The 17,531-nt window shown below is 40.6% G+C and overlaps 1 protein-coding gene across 1 annotated transcript in view; it reads right to left on the reverse strand.

The window, feature by feature from the left end:
- CACNA2D3 (calcium channel, voltage-dependent, alpha 2/delta subunit 3) overlaps window positions 1-17,531 on the reverse strand; it is a 904,008-nt gene that overhangs the window by 707,316 nt on the left and 179,161 nt on the right. Inside the window, exon 3 of the mRNA XM_010851933.1 lies at window positions 10,057-10,173. Within this exon, the coding sequence (XP_010850235.1) occupies window positions 10,057-10,173 (117 nt within the window). The remainder of the gene's footprint in view (window positions 1-10,056; window positions 10,174-17,531) is intronic.

Raw genomic sequence — 17,531 nt, forward strand, 5'->3', positions numbered from 1 at the left:
AGAGGCAGGCTTGTGACAGACAGAGGTGGAAGGCAAGGGCCTGCTGCAGTCTAGGCCCCAGACACCACATCTTCCACCAAACTTTGAACAGGCTCCCATTTGCTAACCGTGTCTTCCTGGAATCCTGGACAGTTGACATCTGCCAGGAGTGGCACAGCCTGAGATCAGCTCCCCAGAGGAAACATGCAGCACACGCGGGACTGTGCTCTTGAGGCACACCCAGGAAACTGAGCGGCCGAGACCGGGGAGGTGAATAAGATGCATGGACCACCTGGAACAGTGCTCTCACCAAGCACCTGGTCACCTGAGCTGCTAGATCTGGGAAGGGCACAAAACACACAGCCCATCTGGGCCTGTGCCCCTGTGGAGCACCCAAGAACCTGAGCGGCTTAGGCCTGAGAAGGGCATGAAATGCAGGTCCACTTGGGACAGTGCCCTTGCAGAGCACCCTGAAGCCTGAGCACTGTGGACCCAGGAAGTACATGCTGCCTTGGGCTGGGGCAAACCCAGTGTGGTCCATCCATTGTGAGTACTCCCCACACATGCCAGTAGTATTTCTTTGCAATGTCCCTCCTTCCCCACAACACAACTGAACAAGTGAGCCTAAATAAGTGGCTACCTTCGCCCCCTTGTGTCAGGGTGCAAATTAGACGCTGAAGAGACTTGGAAACAAAGGAAGCCAAAAGAAACAAAGAAGGGGGAACCACTCTGGAAGTGACAGGTGCAACAGATTAAAACCCTGCAGTGAATGCTGAGAATGTGCATTTGAGTGGCACCTCTAGACCTTGAGAACAAGTACAAGCCAGAACAAGGGACTATCTGACATTGAACTGACCCCACACTGCCCATAACAGCACTAGAGGAATTCCTACAGCTTCAGTATTTTTAGTATTATCACTTTTCAATTTAAAAAAAAAAAAATGTAGTTCTTTATTACTCCTTTAACTTTCATTTTTATAGCCTACTATTACCTTTCCCAAAAAACCCCATTTTTTAAAAACAAATTCCATATATACTTTTGTAATTTTTCTAATTAATTTTGTTCTGTATTTTTATACAGTATTTTTGGGAGTCTAACCTCTATTCTTCGCTTTTCATCTTTGCTTTTTGATATTTACTATCAATTTTGTACCTTTAAGATTCTAATCATCAGTATCCATTTTCATTTAGGGACTTGATCACTGGCTTGATTGCTCTCTTGCCTTTTGACTCTGCCTTTTTTCCTCCAGATCACCGCTATCTCCCTCCTCCCTCTTTTCTTCTCTACACATCTCTGTGAACCTCTCTGGGTGTTCTGGGCTGTGGAGAGCACTTAGGGATTTGATTACTGGCTAGACTGCTCTCTCCCCTTTTGACTCCCCCTCTTCTCCTCCTGGTCACCTCTATCTCCCTCCTCCTTCTTCTCTTCTCTCTGTAATTCTGTGAATCTCTCTGGGTGTTCCTGCCTGCTGAGAATTGTCTTACCACTAACCTAGGGGTTTTATCTTCTGTGCTGTATGGATAGAGAAGTCCTGAGGCTACTGTCAGAGAAGGACAAGAAATCCAGGAGGCTTAGCTCCAAAACTTTAGAACATAACAGAACTCCTGACTCCAGGGAACACTAATAGACAAGAGCTGACCCAAAAGTCTCCACACCTACAATGAAACCAAGCTCCACCAAAGAGCCTACAAGTTCCAGTGTAAGACACACCATGCTAATTTTCCAGCAAAACAGAAACACAACCCTGACCATTAAAAGACAGGCTGTCCAAGGCCATGTCAAACCCATAGACACCCCAAAACTCACTACTGGACACTTCACTGTACTTCTGAGAGAAGAGATTCAGCACCACACACTAGAACACAGACACAAGCTCCCCCAACCAGGAAACCTTGATAAGCCACTAGTCCAGCCCCACCCACAGGGAGCAGACTCCACAATTAAGAGGAACCACGAACTTCCAGCCAGCAGAAAGGGCACCCCAAACACAGCAATCTAAACAAAATGAAAAGGCAGAGAAATATTCAGCAGGTGAAAGAATATGATAAAAACCCACCAAACCAAACAAAAGAGGAGGAGACAGAGAGTCTACCTGAAAAAGAATACAGAATAATGATAGGAAAGATGATCCAAAATCTTGAAAACAAAATGGAGTCACAGATAAATAGACTAGAGACAAGGATTGAGAAGATGAAAGAAATGTTTAACAAGGACCTAGAAGAAATAAAGAAGCGTCAATCAATAATAAACAATGTAATAACTAAGATTAAAAGCACTCTGGAGGAAATCAACAGTAGAATAACTGAGTAAGAAGAGAGGATAAGTGAGATGGAAGATAGAATGGTGGAAATAAATAAAGCAGGGAGGAATAAAGAAAAAAGAATTAAAATAAATGAGGACGACCTCAGAGACCTCTGGGACAATGTTAAATGCCCCAACATTCGAATCATAGGTGTCCCAGAAGAAGAAGACAAAAAGAAAGGGCATGAGAAAATACTTGAGAAGATAATAGTCGAAAACTTCTCTAAAATGGGGAAGGAAATAGCCACTCAATTCCAAGAAACCCAGACAGTACCAAACAGGACAAACCCAAGGTCAAACACCCCAAGACACATATTAATCAAACTAACAAAAATCAAACCCAAAGAGCAAGTATTAAAAGCAGCGAGGGAAAAGCTACAAATAAACAAAAAGGGATCCCCATAAGGGTAACAGTTGATCTTTCAATAGAAACTCTTCAAGCCAAAAGGGAATGGCAGGACATACTTAAAGTGATGAAAGAGAAAAACCTACAACCGAGATTACTTTACCCAGGAAAGATCTCATTCAGATATGAAGGAGAAATCAAAAACTTTACAGAGAAGCAGGAGCTAAGAGAATTCAGCACCACCAAACCAGCTTTTCAATAAATGCTAAAGGATCTTCTCTAGACAGGAAACACAGAAAAGGTTTATAAAAACGAACCCAAAATAACAAAGTAAATGGTAATGGGATCATACTTATCAATAATTACCTTAAATGTAAATGGGTTAAATGCTCCAACCAAAAGACAAAGACTGGATGAATAGATACAAAAACAAGACCTCTATATATGCTATCTCTAAGAGACCCATCTCAAACACAGGGATGCATACAGACGGAAAGTGAAGGGCTGGAAAAAGATATTTCATGCAAATGGAGAGCAAGAGAAAGCAAAAGTAGCAATACTCAGAACAGATAAGTTAGACTTTGAAATAAAGACTGTGATATGAGACAAAGAAGGACACTACATAATGATCAAAGGGCCAATCCAAGAAGGAGATGTAACAATTATAAATACATATGCACCCAATATAGGAGCACCTCATTATGTAAGGCAAATGCTAACCAGTATGAAAGGGGAAATTAACAGTAACACAATTATAGTGGGGGACTTTAATAGCCCACTCACAGTTATGGATAGATCAACTAAACAGAAAGTTAGCAAGGAAACAGAAGCTTTAAATGATACAATAGACTAGTTAGATGTAATTGATATCTATAAGGCATTTCATCCCAAAACAATGGATTTCACCTTTTACTCAAGTGCACACGGAACATTCTCCAGGACAGATCACATCCTGGGCCATAAATCTAGCCTTGGTAAATTTTAAAAAAACTGAAATCATTTCAAACATCTTTTCTGATCACAATGCGGTAAGATGAAAGTGAAAGAGGAGAGTGAAATAGTTGGCTTAAAGCTCAACATTCAGAAAACTAAGATCACGGCATCCTGTCCCATCACTTCATGGGAAATAGATGGGGAAACAGTGGAAACAGTTGTGAGACTTTATTTTTGGGGGCTCCAAAATCACTGCAGATGGTGATTGCAGCCATGAAATTAAAAGACGCTTACTCTTTGGAAGCAAAGTTATGACCAACCTAGATAGCATATTCAAAAGCAGAGACATTACTCTGCCAACAAAGGTCCGTCTAGTCAAGGCTATGGTTTTTTCTGTGCTCATGTATGGATGTGAGAGTTCGACTGTGAAGAAGGCTGAGCACCGAAGAATTGATGCTTTTGAACTGTGGTGTTGGAGAAGACTCTTGTGAGTCCCTTGGACTGCAAGGAGATCCAACCAGTCTCTGAAAGAGATCAGCTCTGGGATTTCTTTGGAAGGAATGATGCTAAAGCTGAAACTCCAGTACTTTGGCCACCTCATGCGAAGAGTTGACTCATTGGAAAAGACTCTGCTGTTGGGAGGGATTGGGGGCAGGAGGAGAAGGGGACGACAGAGGATGAGATGGCTGGATGGCATCACTGACTTGATGGATGTGAGTCTGAGTGAACTCCGGGAGTTGGTGATGGACAGGGAGGCCTGGCATGCTGTGATTCATGGGGTCGCAAAGAGTTGGACACGACTCAGCGACTGAACTGAACTGAACAGGAAAAAAAACTATTAAAAATACAAACATGGAGGCTAAAACAACACACTTCTGAATAACCAACAGATCATGGAAGAAATCAAGAAGGAAATCAAACTATGCATAGAAACAAATGAAAATGAAAACACGACAATCCAAAACTTATCGGATTCAGTAAAAGCATAGCAACATAAGGCTACCTCAAGAAACAAGAATAACACCAAATGAACAACCTAACTTTATACCAATAGCAACTAGAAAAAGAAGAAAAGAAGAACCCCAAAGTTAGCAGAAGGAAAGAAATTATAAAAATCAAACAGAAACAAATGAAAAAGAAATGAAGGAGACTATAACAAAAATCAGCAAACTAGAAGCTGGTTCTTGGAGAAGATAAATAAAATAGACAAACCATTAACCAGTCTCATCAAGAAAAAACAGAGAAGAATCAAATCAGTAAAGTTAGAAATGAAAATGGAGAAATCACAACAGACAACACAGAAATACAAAAGATCATAAGAGACTACTATGAGCAATTATATGCCAATAAAATGGACAACTTGGAAGAAATGGACAAATTCTTAGTATAACCTTCCAAAACTGAACCAGGCAGATACAGAAAATCTTAACAGACCCATCAAAAGTACAGAAATCAAAACTATAATAAAAAATCTTCCAACAAACAAAAGCCCAGGACCAGATGGCTTCACAGCTGAATTCGACCGAAAATTTAGAGAAGAGCTAACACCTATCCTACTCAAACTCTTTCAGAAAATTGCAGAGGAAGGTAAACTCCCAAGCTCATTCTATGAGGCCACCATCACCCTAATACCAAAACTAGACAAAGATGTGACACAAAAAGAAAACTACAGGCCCATATCACTGATCAACATAGGTGCAAAAATCCTCAACAAAATTCTAGCAAACAGAATTCAACAACATATTAAAAAGATCATATATCATGACCAAGTCAGCTTTATTCCAGGGATGCAAAGATTCTTCAATATTCACAAATCAATCAATGTGATACACCATATTAACAAATTGAAGATTAAAAACCATATGACTATCTCAATAGATGCAGAGAAACCCTTTGACAAAATCCAACACCCATTTATGATAAAAACTCTCCAGAATGCACGCATAGAAGGAATATGCCTCAACATAAGAAAAGCCATATACAACAAACCCAAAGCAAACATTATCCTCAATGGAGAAAAATTGAAAGCATTTCCTCTAAAATCAGGAACAAGACAAAACTGACCACTCTCACCACTACTATTCAACATAGTTTTGGAAGTCCTAGCTATAGCAATCAGAGAAGAAAAAGAAATAAAAGGAATCCAGATTGGAAAAGAAGAAACAAAACTCTCACTGTTTGCAGATAACATGATCTTCTACATAGAAAACCCTAAAGACACCACCAGAAAATTACTAGAGCCCATCAATGAATATAGTAAAGTTGCAGGATACAAAATCATTACACTGAAATCCCTTGCATTCCTATACACTAACAATGAGAAAACAGAAAAAGAAATTAAGGAAACAATCCCATTCACTATTGCAATGAAAAGAATAAAATATTCAGGAATAAATTTACCTAGAGAAACAAAATATCTATATATAGAAAATGATAAAACACTGATGAAAGAAATGAAAGATGACACAAATGGAGAAATATACCATGTTTGTGGATTGGAAGAGTCAATATAGTGAAAATGAGTATCCTCCCAAAACAATCTATACATTCAATGCAATCCCTATCAAGCTACCAATGGTATTTTTCACAGAACTAGAATAAATAATTTTACAACTTGTATGGAAACAAAAAAAAACCTTGAATAGCCAGAGCAATCTTGAGAAAGAAGAATCAAACTGGTGGAATCAAGCTGCCTGACTTCAGATTACTACAAAGCTACACTCATCAAGACAGTACAGTACTGGCACAAAGACAGAAATATAGATCAATAGAACAAAACAGAAAACCCAGAGACAAATCCATGCACCTATGGACACCTTATCTTTGACAAAGGAGGCAAACATATACAATGGAGAAAAGGCAATCAATCTCTTTAACCAGTTCTTCTAGGAAAACTGGTTAACCACCTGTAAAACAATGAAACTAGAACACTTTATAACACCATACACAAAAATAAACTCAAAATGGATTAAAGATCTAAATATAAGACCAGAAACTATAAAACTCTTAGAGGAAAACATAGGCATAACACTCTCTGGTGGCTCAGACGGTAAAGTGTCTGTCTACAATGCAGGAGACCCAGGTTCGATCCCTGGGTTGGGAAGATCCCCTGGAGAAGGAAATAGCAATCCACTTCAGTACTATTGCCTGGAAAACCCCATGGACAGAGGAGCCTGGTAGGCTACAGTCCATGAGGTCGCAAAGAGTCAGACACGACTGAGCGACTTCACTTCACTTCAAGATCCTCTATGACCCATCTCCCAGAGTAATGGAAATAAAAACAAAAATAAACAAATGGGACCTAATTAAACCTAAAAGCTTTTGTACAACGAAGGAAACTATAAGCAAGGTGAAAAGACAGCCTTCAGAATGGGAGAAAATAATAGCAAATGAAACAACTGACAAATAATTAATCTCCAAAATATACAAGCAGCTCTGCAGCTCAATACCAGAAAAATAAACCATCCAATCAAAAAGTGGGCCAAAGCTAAACAGACATTTCTCCAAACAAGACATATATACAGCTAACAAACACAAGAAAAGATGCTCAACATCACTCATTATCAGAGAAATGCAAATCAAACCCACAGTGAGGTACCATCTCATGCCGGTCAGAATGGCTGCCATTTTAGTGTAGAAGCAATAAATGCTGGAGAGGATCTGGAGAAACTCCCTTACACTGTTGATGGGAATGCAATCTAGTACAGCCACTTTGGAGAACAGTGTGGAGATTTCTTAAAATACTGGAAATAGAACTGCCATACGACCCAGCAATTGCACTGCTGGGCATACACACTGAGGAAACCAGAATTGAGCGAGACACTGTCTGCAACAGCTAGGACGTGGAAGCAACCTAGATGTCCATTGGCAGACGAATGGATAAGGAAGACGCGGTATACATACACAATGAAATATTACTCAGCTATAAAAAAAGAACACATTTGAGTCAGTTCTAATGAGGTGTATGAAACTGGAGCCTTTTATACAGAGTGAAGTCAGAAACACCAATACAGTACATTAACACATATATATGGAATTTAGCAAGATGGAGGAACACATGTACACCTGTGGCTGATTCATGTTGCTGTATGACAAAAAACATCACATATTGTAAAGTAACGAGCCTCCAATTTAAAAAATTAATTAGTTTTTTAAAAAAAGAAAATCACAAAACACAGGGACACAAGATAATGCTCACACTATTTTGGTATAAAGAAGTAAAAAAAGCGGGATACAAAAGCAAACAGGCAATATAGTTACTAATTTGATAAAAGAAAAACACACACAAGGATATGCATATAAATGTAAAGAAAAAAGACTAGAAGGAAGAAAATCTAAGAAAATAAGTGTTGTTTTCCTGCTAGGTAGTAGGAGTTTTACGTGACTTTTTTTCTCTTTTTGATACTTCTCAATACATTCTAAAAGTTCCAACAAAGAGGGTGTTCATTTAATAAACATAAAATAGTAGTTGTGTTTTTTACATGTTTACCTCAGGGTTCTCTGACTGAGAGGTGCCAATGCCTGCCATGCTGCAATGTCTGTGAAAAATAGAATACAACTTGCTCTAAGGTACTGACATAGACACCCCAGAGGCCACCATGCAGCTCCCAGGAATGGCAGTCAGTGCAGTATGTCTATGGCACATAAAAGCACTTTTTTTCCTTCTAAGGCACTTGAGTTTCCACCAAGAAAGCTCACCTTATTTAAATTAATAACCATAGTAGCAGCAGAAGTTAACTATTCACTAAGCACTCCTCATGTGCCAGGGTCTGTGCTTAATGGCTCAAAACCACAACTGTGATCTTTACACTCCCTGTGTGAGTTTTTCCCATTTTACAGATGAGGAAATGGAAGCTCATGAAGGTTGTTCTGCTTGACACTGAACCCAGGTCAAGCTCATGCTTCTACCTAAACTACAGTCCCTTCTTCCCTAAATCAAAATAATACAAAATATTTTAGAAACAAGGAAATGTATGGGATTATAAGGTCTAAGGTAGAAATATCTTGTGGCAATTTGGTTTGGCCAATTAAGGATGAGAAAAACTAAACTAGGAAATGAACTTTTATAACAAAGTCATTCTGAAGATAATAAAACTAAAAGGTAAGTAAACTACACTGCAAGGAGATCCAACCAGTCTATCCTAAAGGAGATCAGTCCTGAGTGTTCATTGGAAGGACTGATATTGAAGCTGAAACTCCAATACTTTGGCCAACTGATACAAAGAGCTGACTCATTTGAAAAGACCCTGATGCTGGGAAAGACTGAAGGCAGGAGGAGAAGGGGATGAGATGGTTGGTGGCATTACCAACTCAATGGACATGAGTTTGGGTAAACTCCAGCAGTTGGTGATGGACAGGGAAGTCTGGTGTGCTGCGATGGGGCTGCAAAGAGCTGGACATGAGTGAGCGACTGAACTGAACTGATCTGAAAGTAAACTACAAGTTAGAAATAAAGAACTCTTTAGATCAAAATTCTTTCCCATAATCCTGTGCCAATGTAATATTAAAAAAGGGTACTGTAACATTCACATGTCCTAAATCAAGAATTCAGATGCCCCATTTTGTTGGCAACAAAGTATAAAGTCAGAGGCAATCTTGGAAATCCAAAATAACACCACATGCGCACTGCAGTTCCATTCTTCCTGCTAATACAACATTTCAGGGATAATGGCCTAGATGGGAAAAAAATCTTAAAATGAGTGGATATATGTATGTGTTTAACTGCTTCACTTTGCAGTACACCTAAAACTAAAACAACATTGTAAATCAACTATACTCCCAAAAAACTTTAAAAAAAAGATTTCAGGGAGCTCTTGCCAGTCAAGATAAACATTATAATTATAGTAATATTCCAAAAATAGTAAAAAGAACTTCAGACTTCATCTAGACTCATTTACTCCATGGAGATTTTCAATTCCATATTTTGGTAAACACTGATTAACTTTTTTTTACAACTGCTTAGTTCAACCACAACGCCCCCTTGAATGTACTTTGGCAATTAATTAGGCAAACAATTAGGCACTTTGTTTGTCTGGCAAACAATTAGGGACACCTCCACTGAAAGTAGACTTCCCTGGCGGCTCAGACGGTAAAGCATCTGCCTACAATGCGGGAGACCAGGGTTCGATCCTTGGGTCGGGAAGATCCCCTGGAGAAGGAAATGGCACCCCACTCCAGTTCTCTTGCCTGGAAAATCCCATAGAAGGAGGAGCCTGGTAGGCTACAGTCCATGGGATCGCAAAGAGTCGGACACGACTGAGCGACTTCACTTTCCACTGAAAGTACACTATCGTAAGACAAAAACTAGCACCTAAACCCTAGTTTACCCCAGAAAAGGGGTGACTGTGCCCCTAGCACCTGCTTATCTTCATTAACCAGACTTAAGAAATTATGTATATATGGGTGAGTCAACTTTTGATTTCTGAGAGTTGGGTTCATCAACACCAGTTGCCTCTGTGTCTTTGGGCAACACAGAGCAGAAACCAGAGACACTTACCCGTACTGCTTCAGACTTCTTGTGAAACATCTCTTCCATGTTCTTTGCCAGCTTTTTCACCAGCTGGAGCCCATCAATTTCTTCTATGGCAACATCCTTCTCATACTCTTTGTATTTCTGTAAGGAGGATGGACAACATTAAAGACACATGATATCATAAAACACAATGCTCATGATGCCAGAGCACATTTATTTAAAAGGAATAAGTAAAAATAAAAATTTCTGTTGGATTTGGGGAGATTGGACTGTATTTCAAAATTATTAAACTAACTAAAGAGAAATGTGAAAATTGGCTCTGGCTCTCTTGAAGCTTAACTAGTATCCAGGAAAAAAAAAAATCAACCTTAATGCAATCAAAGTAGAGCACCTTATACACATTTTATAGTGTGAGAGTACTTGCTGTCAATTTTTAGTATTTTGATTCAATTCAGTTACTGAGGACTTCCTAAATATCCTTAAGGAACTCGCAAAAAGAAGCATGTACACAAACAACAGTAAAACAGCAACATATATTAGGATGACCTTGATTTCATGGTTTGTGAATCTTCATAAGAAACTAATTTGTCCCACAGTATACTCAAATTCTCAAGGACAACTTGTCATTTCAAGTGAAGGCAAAGTGTTAGCTGCTCAGTTATGTCTGACTCTTTGCAACCCCATGAACTGTATGTAGCCCACCAGGCTCCTAAGTCAATGGAATTCTCCAGGCAAGAATATTGCAGTGGGTTGCCATTTTCTCCTCTAGGGAATCTTCCTGACCCAGGAATAGAACTCAGGTCTCCTGCATTGTAGGCAGATTCTTTACCGTCTGAGCCAAAACCCACCGAATAACTCAGAAATTTATCTGTCTAAACCAGCAGTTCTCAAAGTGACCCTAGAACACTTGTACAGTCCCTGAGACCCTTTCAAGGGTCCACGAAGTCCTCCGTTTTTCCAACAGATTATTTATATGAAGTCATATCTTCTTACTTGATTTTAACAAATCACAGTAGATTGAACACAAAAGCAAATAAGAAAATCTACCTGTCTTCTCTAAAACCAAATCTTGAAAAGATATGCAAAAATGAAAAAAATGCCACTCTTCTTATTTGTTTTTTTAAAGTTATTTTTAATAAAATATGTTATGTATGTTAACATGCAATGAGTCTTTTTATTTTGAACTTGTTAATTTTTAAATTAATGAATTATTGGTTTTAATTTCTAATGTGGCAAATATTCATACATACAACTTGCATAAGCAGAAGCTCTTAAGGGTCCTCAGTACTTTTTAAGTGTGTAAAGGGGTCCTGAGGCCACAAAGTTTGATATAACTAAACATTTAATTTTGTTCCCACGGAAAAGAAATATTGCTTATTAATTTAAAAAACTTCCAAATGGAGCTCAAAATACTGTTAATGTCAAGAAGAATCCTTCACATTTATGTAGCTATCAAAAGTCTAGAGAACTAAAAATACTGGGGGCCTTACATTTTCCCTCCTTTGGATGAAAAACCTGAATCAGTTACTCACCCTGCCAAGTTTCTACTTAAGGAAAACATAAGGATCCACATGTAATCTGGACTATAGAGACTTTAAGAGTAATTTCTGAAATGGAAAATAAACCAACTTTTTAATGCAGGATAATTTCAAGATACAAATTTCTATTTTCTCTCTATGTCCTCTCCATCTCCTTCAAAAATGTAAACCAGGAGGAGGTTCTGTCTTTCCTTGCCCCAAGGAAAGGAGTGTGTGTGTGATCTACTACTACAAACGATCTACTACATCATTTAAAACATGCTCTGAGAGCTCTGCATGGTCCTATAATACAGGGGTCCCCAACATCCAGGATCTAATGCCTGATGATGTGAGATGGAGCTGATGTAATAATAATAGAAATAAAGTGCACAATAAATGTAAGGCCCTTGAATCACCCTGAAACCATCCCCCCACACTGGTCCATGGGAAAATGGTCTCCTACGAACCAGTCCCTGGTGCCCAAAATGGTTGGGGACCACTGCTATAATGGACCGTGAGTTGTAAGTGACTTTCTTCTCCCTGCTCCCTGAAAATGTCCATAAAAATCTTAGATATTTGTGTTGAGTCCTTCACTTCCTTGGAAAACCGTCATTTCTTCTTCTAGCCTTCCCTCGCTCTTCGACAAGGCTCTCCTCATTTCCCAAACAAGAAGGCTACACCTTCCCTCCAGGTTCCCAGATAATTCTGTGCTCACCTCTCCCTCACCTCTCCTGGCATCAGAGCTTGTGTGGTCCAGGAGTTAAGGACAATCCCCGGGCCCACAGCAGACACTCACATAGCTTCTCTGGATGAAGCCTGTTGCAGCACAACTGCAATGCTACAATACAAGAAAGATGCAATAAGGATGCAGCTGACTGATGCTCCTGGAAGGGTGACCTCCCCACTCCTTGGGAGGTTGGCTGGCTTGGCCCCTGCTGTGGGACTCCAGCCAGCCCACGCCTGGCTCAGGCTAACAGTGTCTTCTGGTGTATGAACAAAACTTCAATGACAATCACTAGAAACTTTCCCTAAGTTCAAATGCAAGCCAGTGACATCTTTGGAGCCAAAAATTCTGGGGGTTCTCTGCTGCCTGCCAGATGTGCTCCAAAAGCCAAAAGCCAAGCCAGCTTAGACACAAGGTTGATTCACTACCCAAAATACAAAGTTCAAGAAGCGAGTCAAACAAAACAAAACTAAAGTCAGTCTAATATTTACAGTCAGGGAAATAAATCTCCATTGTAATTCTGAGCCTAAAGGTGATCTAGAGGGTTAAGATAAAACGAAAATGAATTTCATAATTAGCCTTTACCTAAATCTTTAGTTTTTTACATCGAGTCCCATTATTTTGATCATATCTGTCACTTTCATGTTTTTTCCTCCAAAAGACTTCTAGAAGGGAACCAGTTTATACAACTCTGACTATCCACCAAGTTCTCAATGAGACCTTCCTGCATGCTCTCTTCTTCTGAATCTGCTCCGTAGAAAGGAAGCACTGATTTTATGAAGGTCTGCTGGTGTCCCAGGATTCCTTGGGCCTTGTGACCTAGCTAACTAAGCTCAACATGAAGCTCTGTGCCAGCCAAGGATTTCAGATCTGGGACGAACTCAGCAGGTCACTGATTCTATTCCTCTTCCAGCGTAAGCTGTCTCCCCTCGGGACATGTGGCAATGGGTCCTCTCTGCCAATGAGCCAAGTCTCATACTACTTTCTCACTACCCCAGGGAAGTAATCCCATAAGCAAAAGCATTCTGCTTTTCAAGATGTGCTCATGCCTGTTGGAATCAGGTCAGAACAATGTAATGTCTTCCTCTCTCTAGGAAACGTTACTCTTTGCTGGAATCCAAAGATTTTGAATAACAGAGAGAGTAACCAAGTGATAGTCATTAATCAGCTTCAAACCCTTAGCAGCTCAGAATGGTGATATACACCAAAAGCATCAAAAACGTACCTACGGTATAAAACCAAGCAATATGACCTCTGGCAACTGAACCGAGTAAGCTACAACAGTACAGCAAATTCCAAATTGTGCAAAAGAATGTAGGAAACTAGTATATAGAATGTTACAATTGGTTACAGATAGTAATAGTGACTTTTTGCTTTAAATTACTAAACTGCCTATACATACACATACACACACACACACACACACACACACACAAACACTGTGAGGACAGATGCCAAATGCTCACAGCTGGCTGCACTATTACAAATAATTATTTTTCTTTCTGCTCACCTGTATTTTCTAATTTCTGTCATGAGCATACTATTTTGGAAACTAGAGAATGTATACGAGTAATACTTATATGCAGAACAGAAGATGGGCACTTACTAACAAATTTCTGTAGGGGAATGCAGCCCCAATTAGAATCTGTGTAGTTAAGCAGCATGTCTTCATTAGCTGAGCCTAAGGAAGTTAGCAAAATTAGTCTTCCATGTGTCACAAGCCCAGCACGGCTCCAGGAGCTTTTCATGTATCAATTTGTCTAATCCTCACAGCTACCGTCTGGGGCAGGTGTCATCCCCATGTTGCAGATGGGGAACTGAGGCCAAGAAAGACTTAGTCATTGTTGAAAGTCAAATGGTTAGAGAATGAGTTTTAAGCTAAGCGAGGTCTGACTTCAAACTGCTTGGTCTTTTGAAATTAGCAGGTAGAGGGTGAAGGGCTGATAATCTAAATACTTGTGATCTTGTTTCAGAGGGCCCATCTTACTGCCATCACAGTGCCTGTTTCATTGATTGGTAGCTTTTAGTGGCCTAAGCTAACCAAGAGACTCAAATAACTAAAGCCAGAGACATCATCAGTTAACAAGGGTGGCAGCTGTTTACAAGTCTCCTCCAGGTGACCAAAAGCCACATGGCCAGGGCTGGCTGGATGTCACAGGAGGAGATGCTATCCCTCAACTTGGGGGATGAGCTTAGAGACTGTCCCCAGAGAAGCAGACACAGCTCTTGACTCTTGAAAGAGGCCCAGAAGCCTTAACTGTATTGTGTGTGTGTGTGGTCAGTCACATCAGTCATGTTCGACTCTGTGAGACTTCACGGACTACAGCCCACCAGCCTCCTCTGTTCATGGGATTTTCTGGAATGAGTTGCCATGCCCTCCTCCAGGGAATCTTCACAACCCAGGGATTGAACCCGCATCTCCTGGGTCTCCTACACTGCAGGTAGATTCTTCACCACTGAGCCACCAGGGAAGCCATCTTAATTATATTGGGTTGGCCAAAAACCTCATTGGTAAGATACTATGGAAAAACCCCAACAAACTTATTGGCTAATCCAATATATTACTCCTTGGCTGTGTTTTGGCTACACATTGTCCTATTCTCCAAAGTATCAAGAATAACCTGAAGCCACACAGCTGTGACGGCAGTAACACTTTTATTTTCTATAGCCTCAAGGGTTGCTCTGGCAATTACTTTGTTTTGTGTAAAAAACAGCTATTTTTCAACTGGATAAAGGAATCTGGAAAGTACCAGCACATCTCTGTCAACACACAATGAAGGCAGAGGGGAAGACCAAAGTGGAAGAGACACTATGCCACCTGATCAAAGATTCAGGCCAGTTTGGATTGGACCTCTGACTCCAAAACTCCATTTATTTTTCCACAAACATCTATTTTGTGTCTCTGGTATGCCAGGCAGGGGTGGGGTACCAAGCACAATATGATGAATAAAGCAAAGCTGAAGAAAGCTCATGGTCTAATGGTCAGGAATGTTCTGATGACTAAACCAGAAAAGAAGACACAACATCATCATAACCACCCTGATGGGGTGGTCAAGGCAGTCACTCCAACTTTCTGGACCCCTAAAGGATGACTAGGCTAAGAAGAGGGGAGATGAAACAGGGGATGAGCAGAACAGTAGGTATGGATATCCAAGACAAGAGGCTGCCTGGAACACAGGGAACTACCCCTGTTCCACTTCCCTGGTGCATGGATGGCCAGGACAGGGGAATCTGGTGAGAGACGAGGTCAAAGAAGTGAGCAGGGCCAGGCCATCAAAGGTAGTATGCTAGAATAAAGAGTTTGGACATTGTCTTGACATGGGTAGGAGGCTGAGGGTATGGATTCAAACAACAATCAGAACCACTGAAGGATTTAAGGGTAGGAGGGACCCAAGACCAGATTCATGGTTTTGAAAAATCTCAGTGTGCAGAATGGGAATGAGGAACATAAAACTGGCAACGAATTGGGAAACTGAGATAACCAGGACTTGGGAAACAACTGGAGAAAAGAAGAGTCAGGGAATGAGAGGTGGGCTCCTTGGGAGACATCAAGAGGTCTGATCGCCAGACACAGCGGCACAGTGCCCACATAGAACAGGCCACTCTAAATCTCCGTGTTCTCCTGTTTTGCCCTCTTTGAATTTCTGCTATAGAAGATTCTGGTACATGTAGTATTTTCATACGAACGCCTTTCTGAACTTCTAATGCAGGAGAAAAATTCCAATGAGGTGGTTGATGACACTGATGTTCTTCACTCTGCCACCTCTGACCATCCTCTGGGGCTCCCTCTGGCTTGGGGAAGAAGCTGCAGACACCTGAGCAACACAGCCTGTGTGCCTTTAGCCAAGGCCAGGGTCAAGGCAGAACACAGCCCTTCACAAGAGCACCTTTGAGCATTCATGACACAGAAGGAAGGCAGTCCAGGAAACTTTTTATTCCCTCTGTCACAGGAGAACATCTGAAGCTTCCATTCCTTCTGTTAGCAGAATCAGCATTTGGCAAGAAATGTTGTGATGAGCCAAGAACATTTATCATTTGAGAAGGGAGACACAGAAATGCATTATTTCTGTAGCATCTATTTTGCCAGATCATTTCACACAAACACCAGGAAGAGAAAAGCACTACTTCACTGTCAGAACACTTAATGTTGTTCATACCTTTGGGTCATTTTTTTTTTTCCTACGTGATAACTGCATATCTAGGAGTAAGCCACCTGGAACAGCCCCCGGAGAAGGGCTTCAGGAAGGAGGCTTCTGACCAATCACAATCACTTAGTATAGCAGCCAAACACTGAGGAGGAGCTCTGAGTGTGCTCCACATCAGCAAAAAAGACCCTCTTGCAGAGGACGGATGCAGGAGTACCATTAGCCAAGAGCTGGAACATCTGAACATGGTCTCTTGGCCAAATTTTCTCATCACAAACCGAAATTACATTTCTAGAGTCAGAATAATTAAATCACTAGATGAGGGTTGACAGACAGTCCAGGGGAGAAGACGGTAAAGCAAAGACCTGCTCGTCCCCAAGTGAGAATCTGGAGACGTTGCCTAAAAGACTATAACTTGAGAGAAACTGGCCTCTTCTTCATCCCACCCCTAAGCCTCCAGCACTTCCCCTAAAAACTCCTGTCACAGTTTCCCAGTAAACTCTGTTACTGGGAAAGCAACCTACCCAGGTTAAGCCCAGAACCCTTCAAAGGGGCTTGTTATGTAAAAGCAGAAGATGCCTCATGTTCCTACCTTAAGATTCCATTTTTGGTCTAATTCTCACTCCTTCAAGCTCTGAAGTAGGCACAAAACAGCAGATAAAGTCATCAAACTATTTACGTAAAGATCACACCAATATTAGAAAGGAATCTAGACCGAAATTACTGCTATTTTCATTCATTCAACAAATATTTACAAACTGCCTGCAACCCAGGGATTGAATCCAGGTCTCCCACATAGTAAAGAATCTGCCTGCAATACGGGAGACCTAGGTTCGATCCCTGGGTTGGGAAGATCCCCTGGAGAAGGAAAAGGCTACCCACTCCAGTATTCTGTCCTGGAGAATTCCATGGACTGTTTAGTCCGTGGGGTCGCAAAAACTCAGACATGACTGAGCGACTTTCACGTACACTTTTGTGTGCCTGTGTTATAATGTAATTTACCATTTTCCCATCAATGGATTTTTAGATTTTCCTAATCTTTTACATGAAATTAAAAGATGCTTACTCCTTGGAAGAAAAGTTATGACCAACCTAGATAGCATGTTCAAAAGC

Source organism: Bison bison, unplaced genomic scaffold (genome assembly GCF_000754665.1).
Source record: "Bison bison bison isolate TAMUID 2011002044 unplaced genomic scaffold, Bison_UMD1.0 scf7180017864304, whole genome shotgun sequence".
NCBI lineage: Eukaryota > Metazoa > Chordata > Mammalia > Artiodactyla > Bovidae > Bison > Bison bison.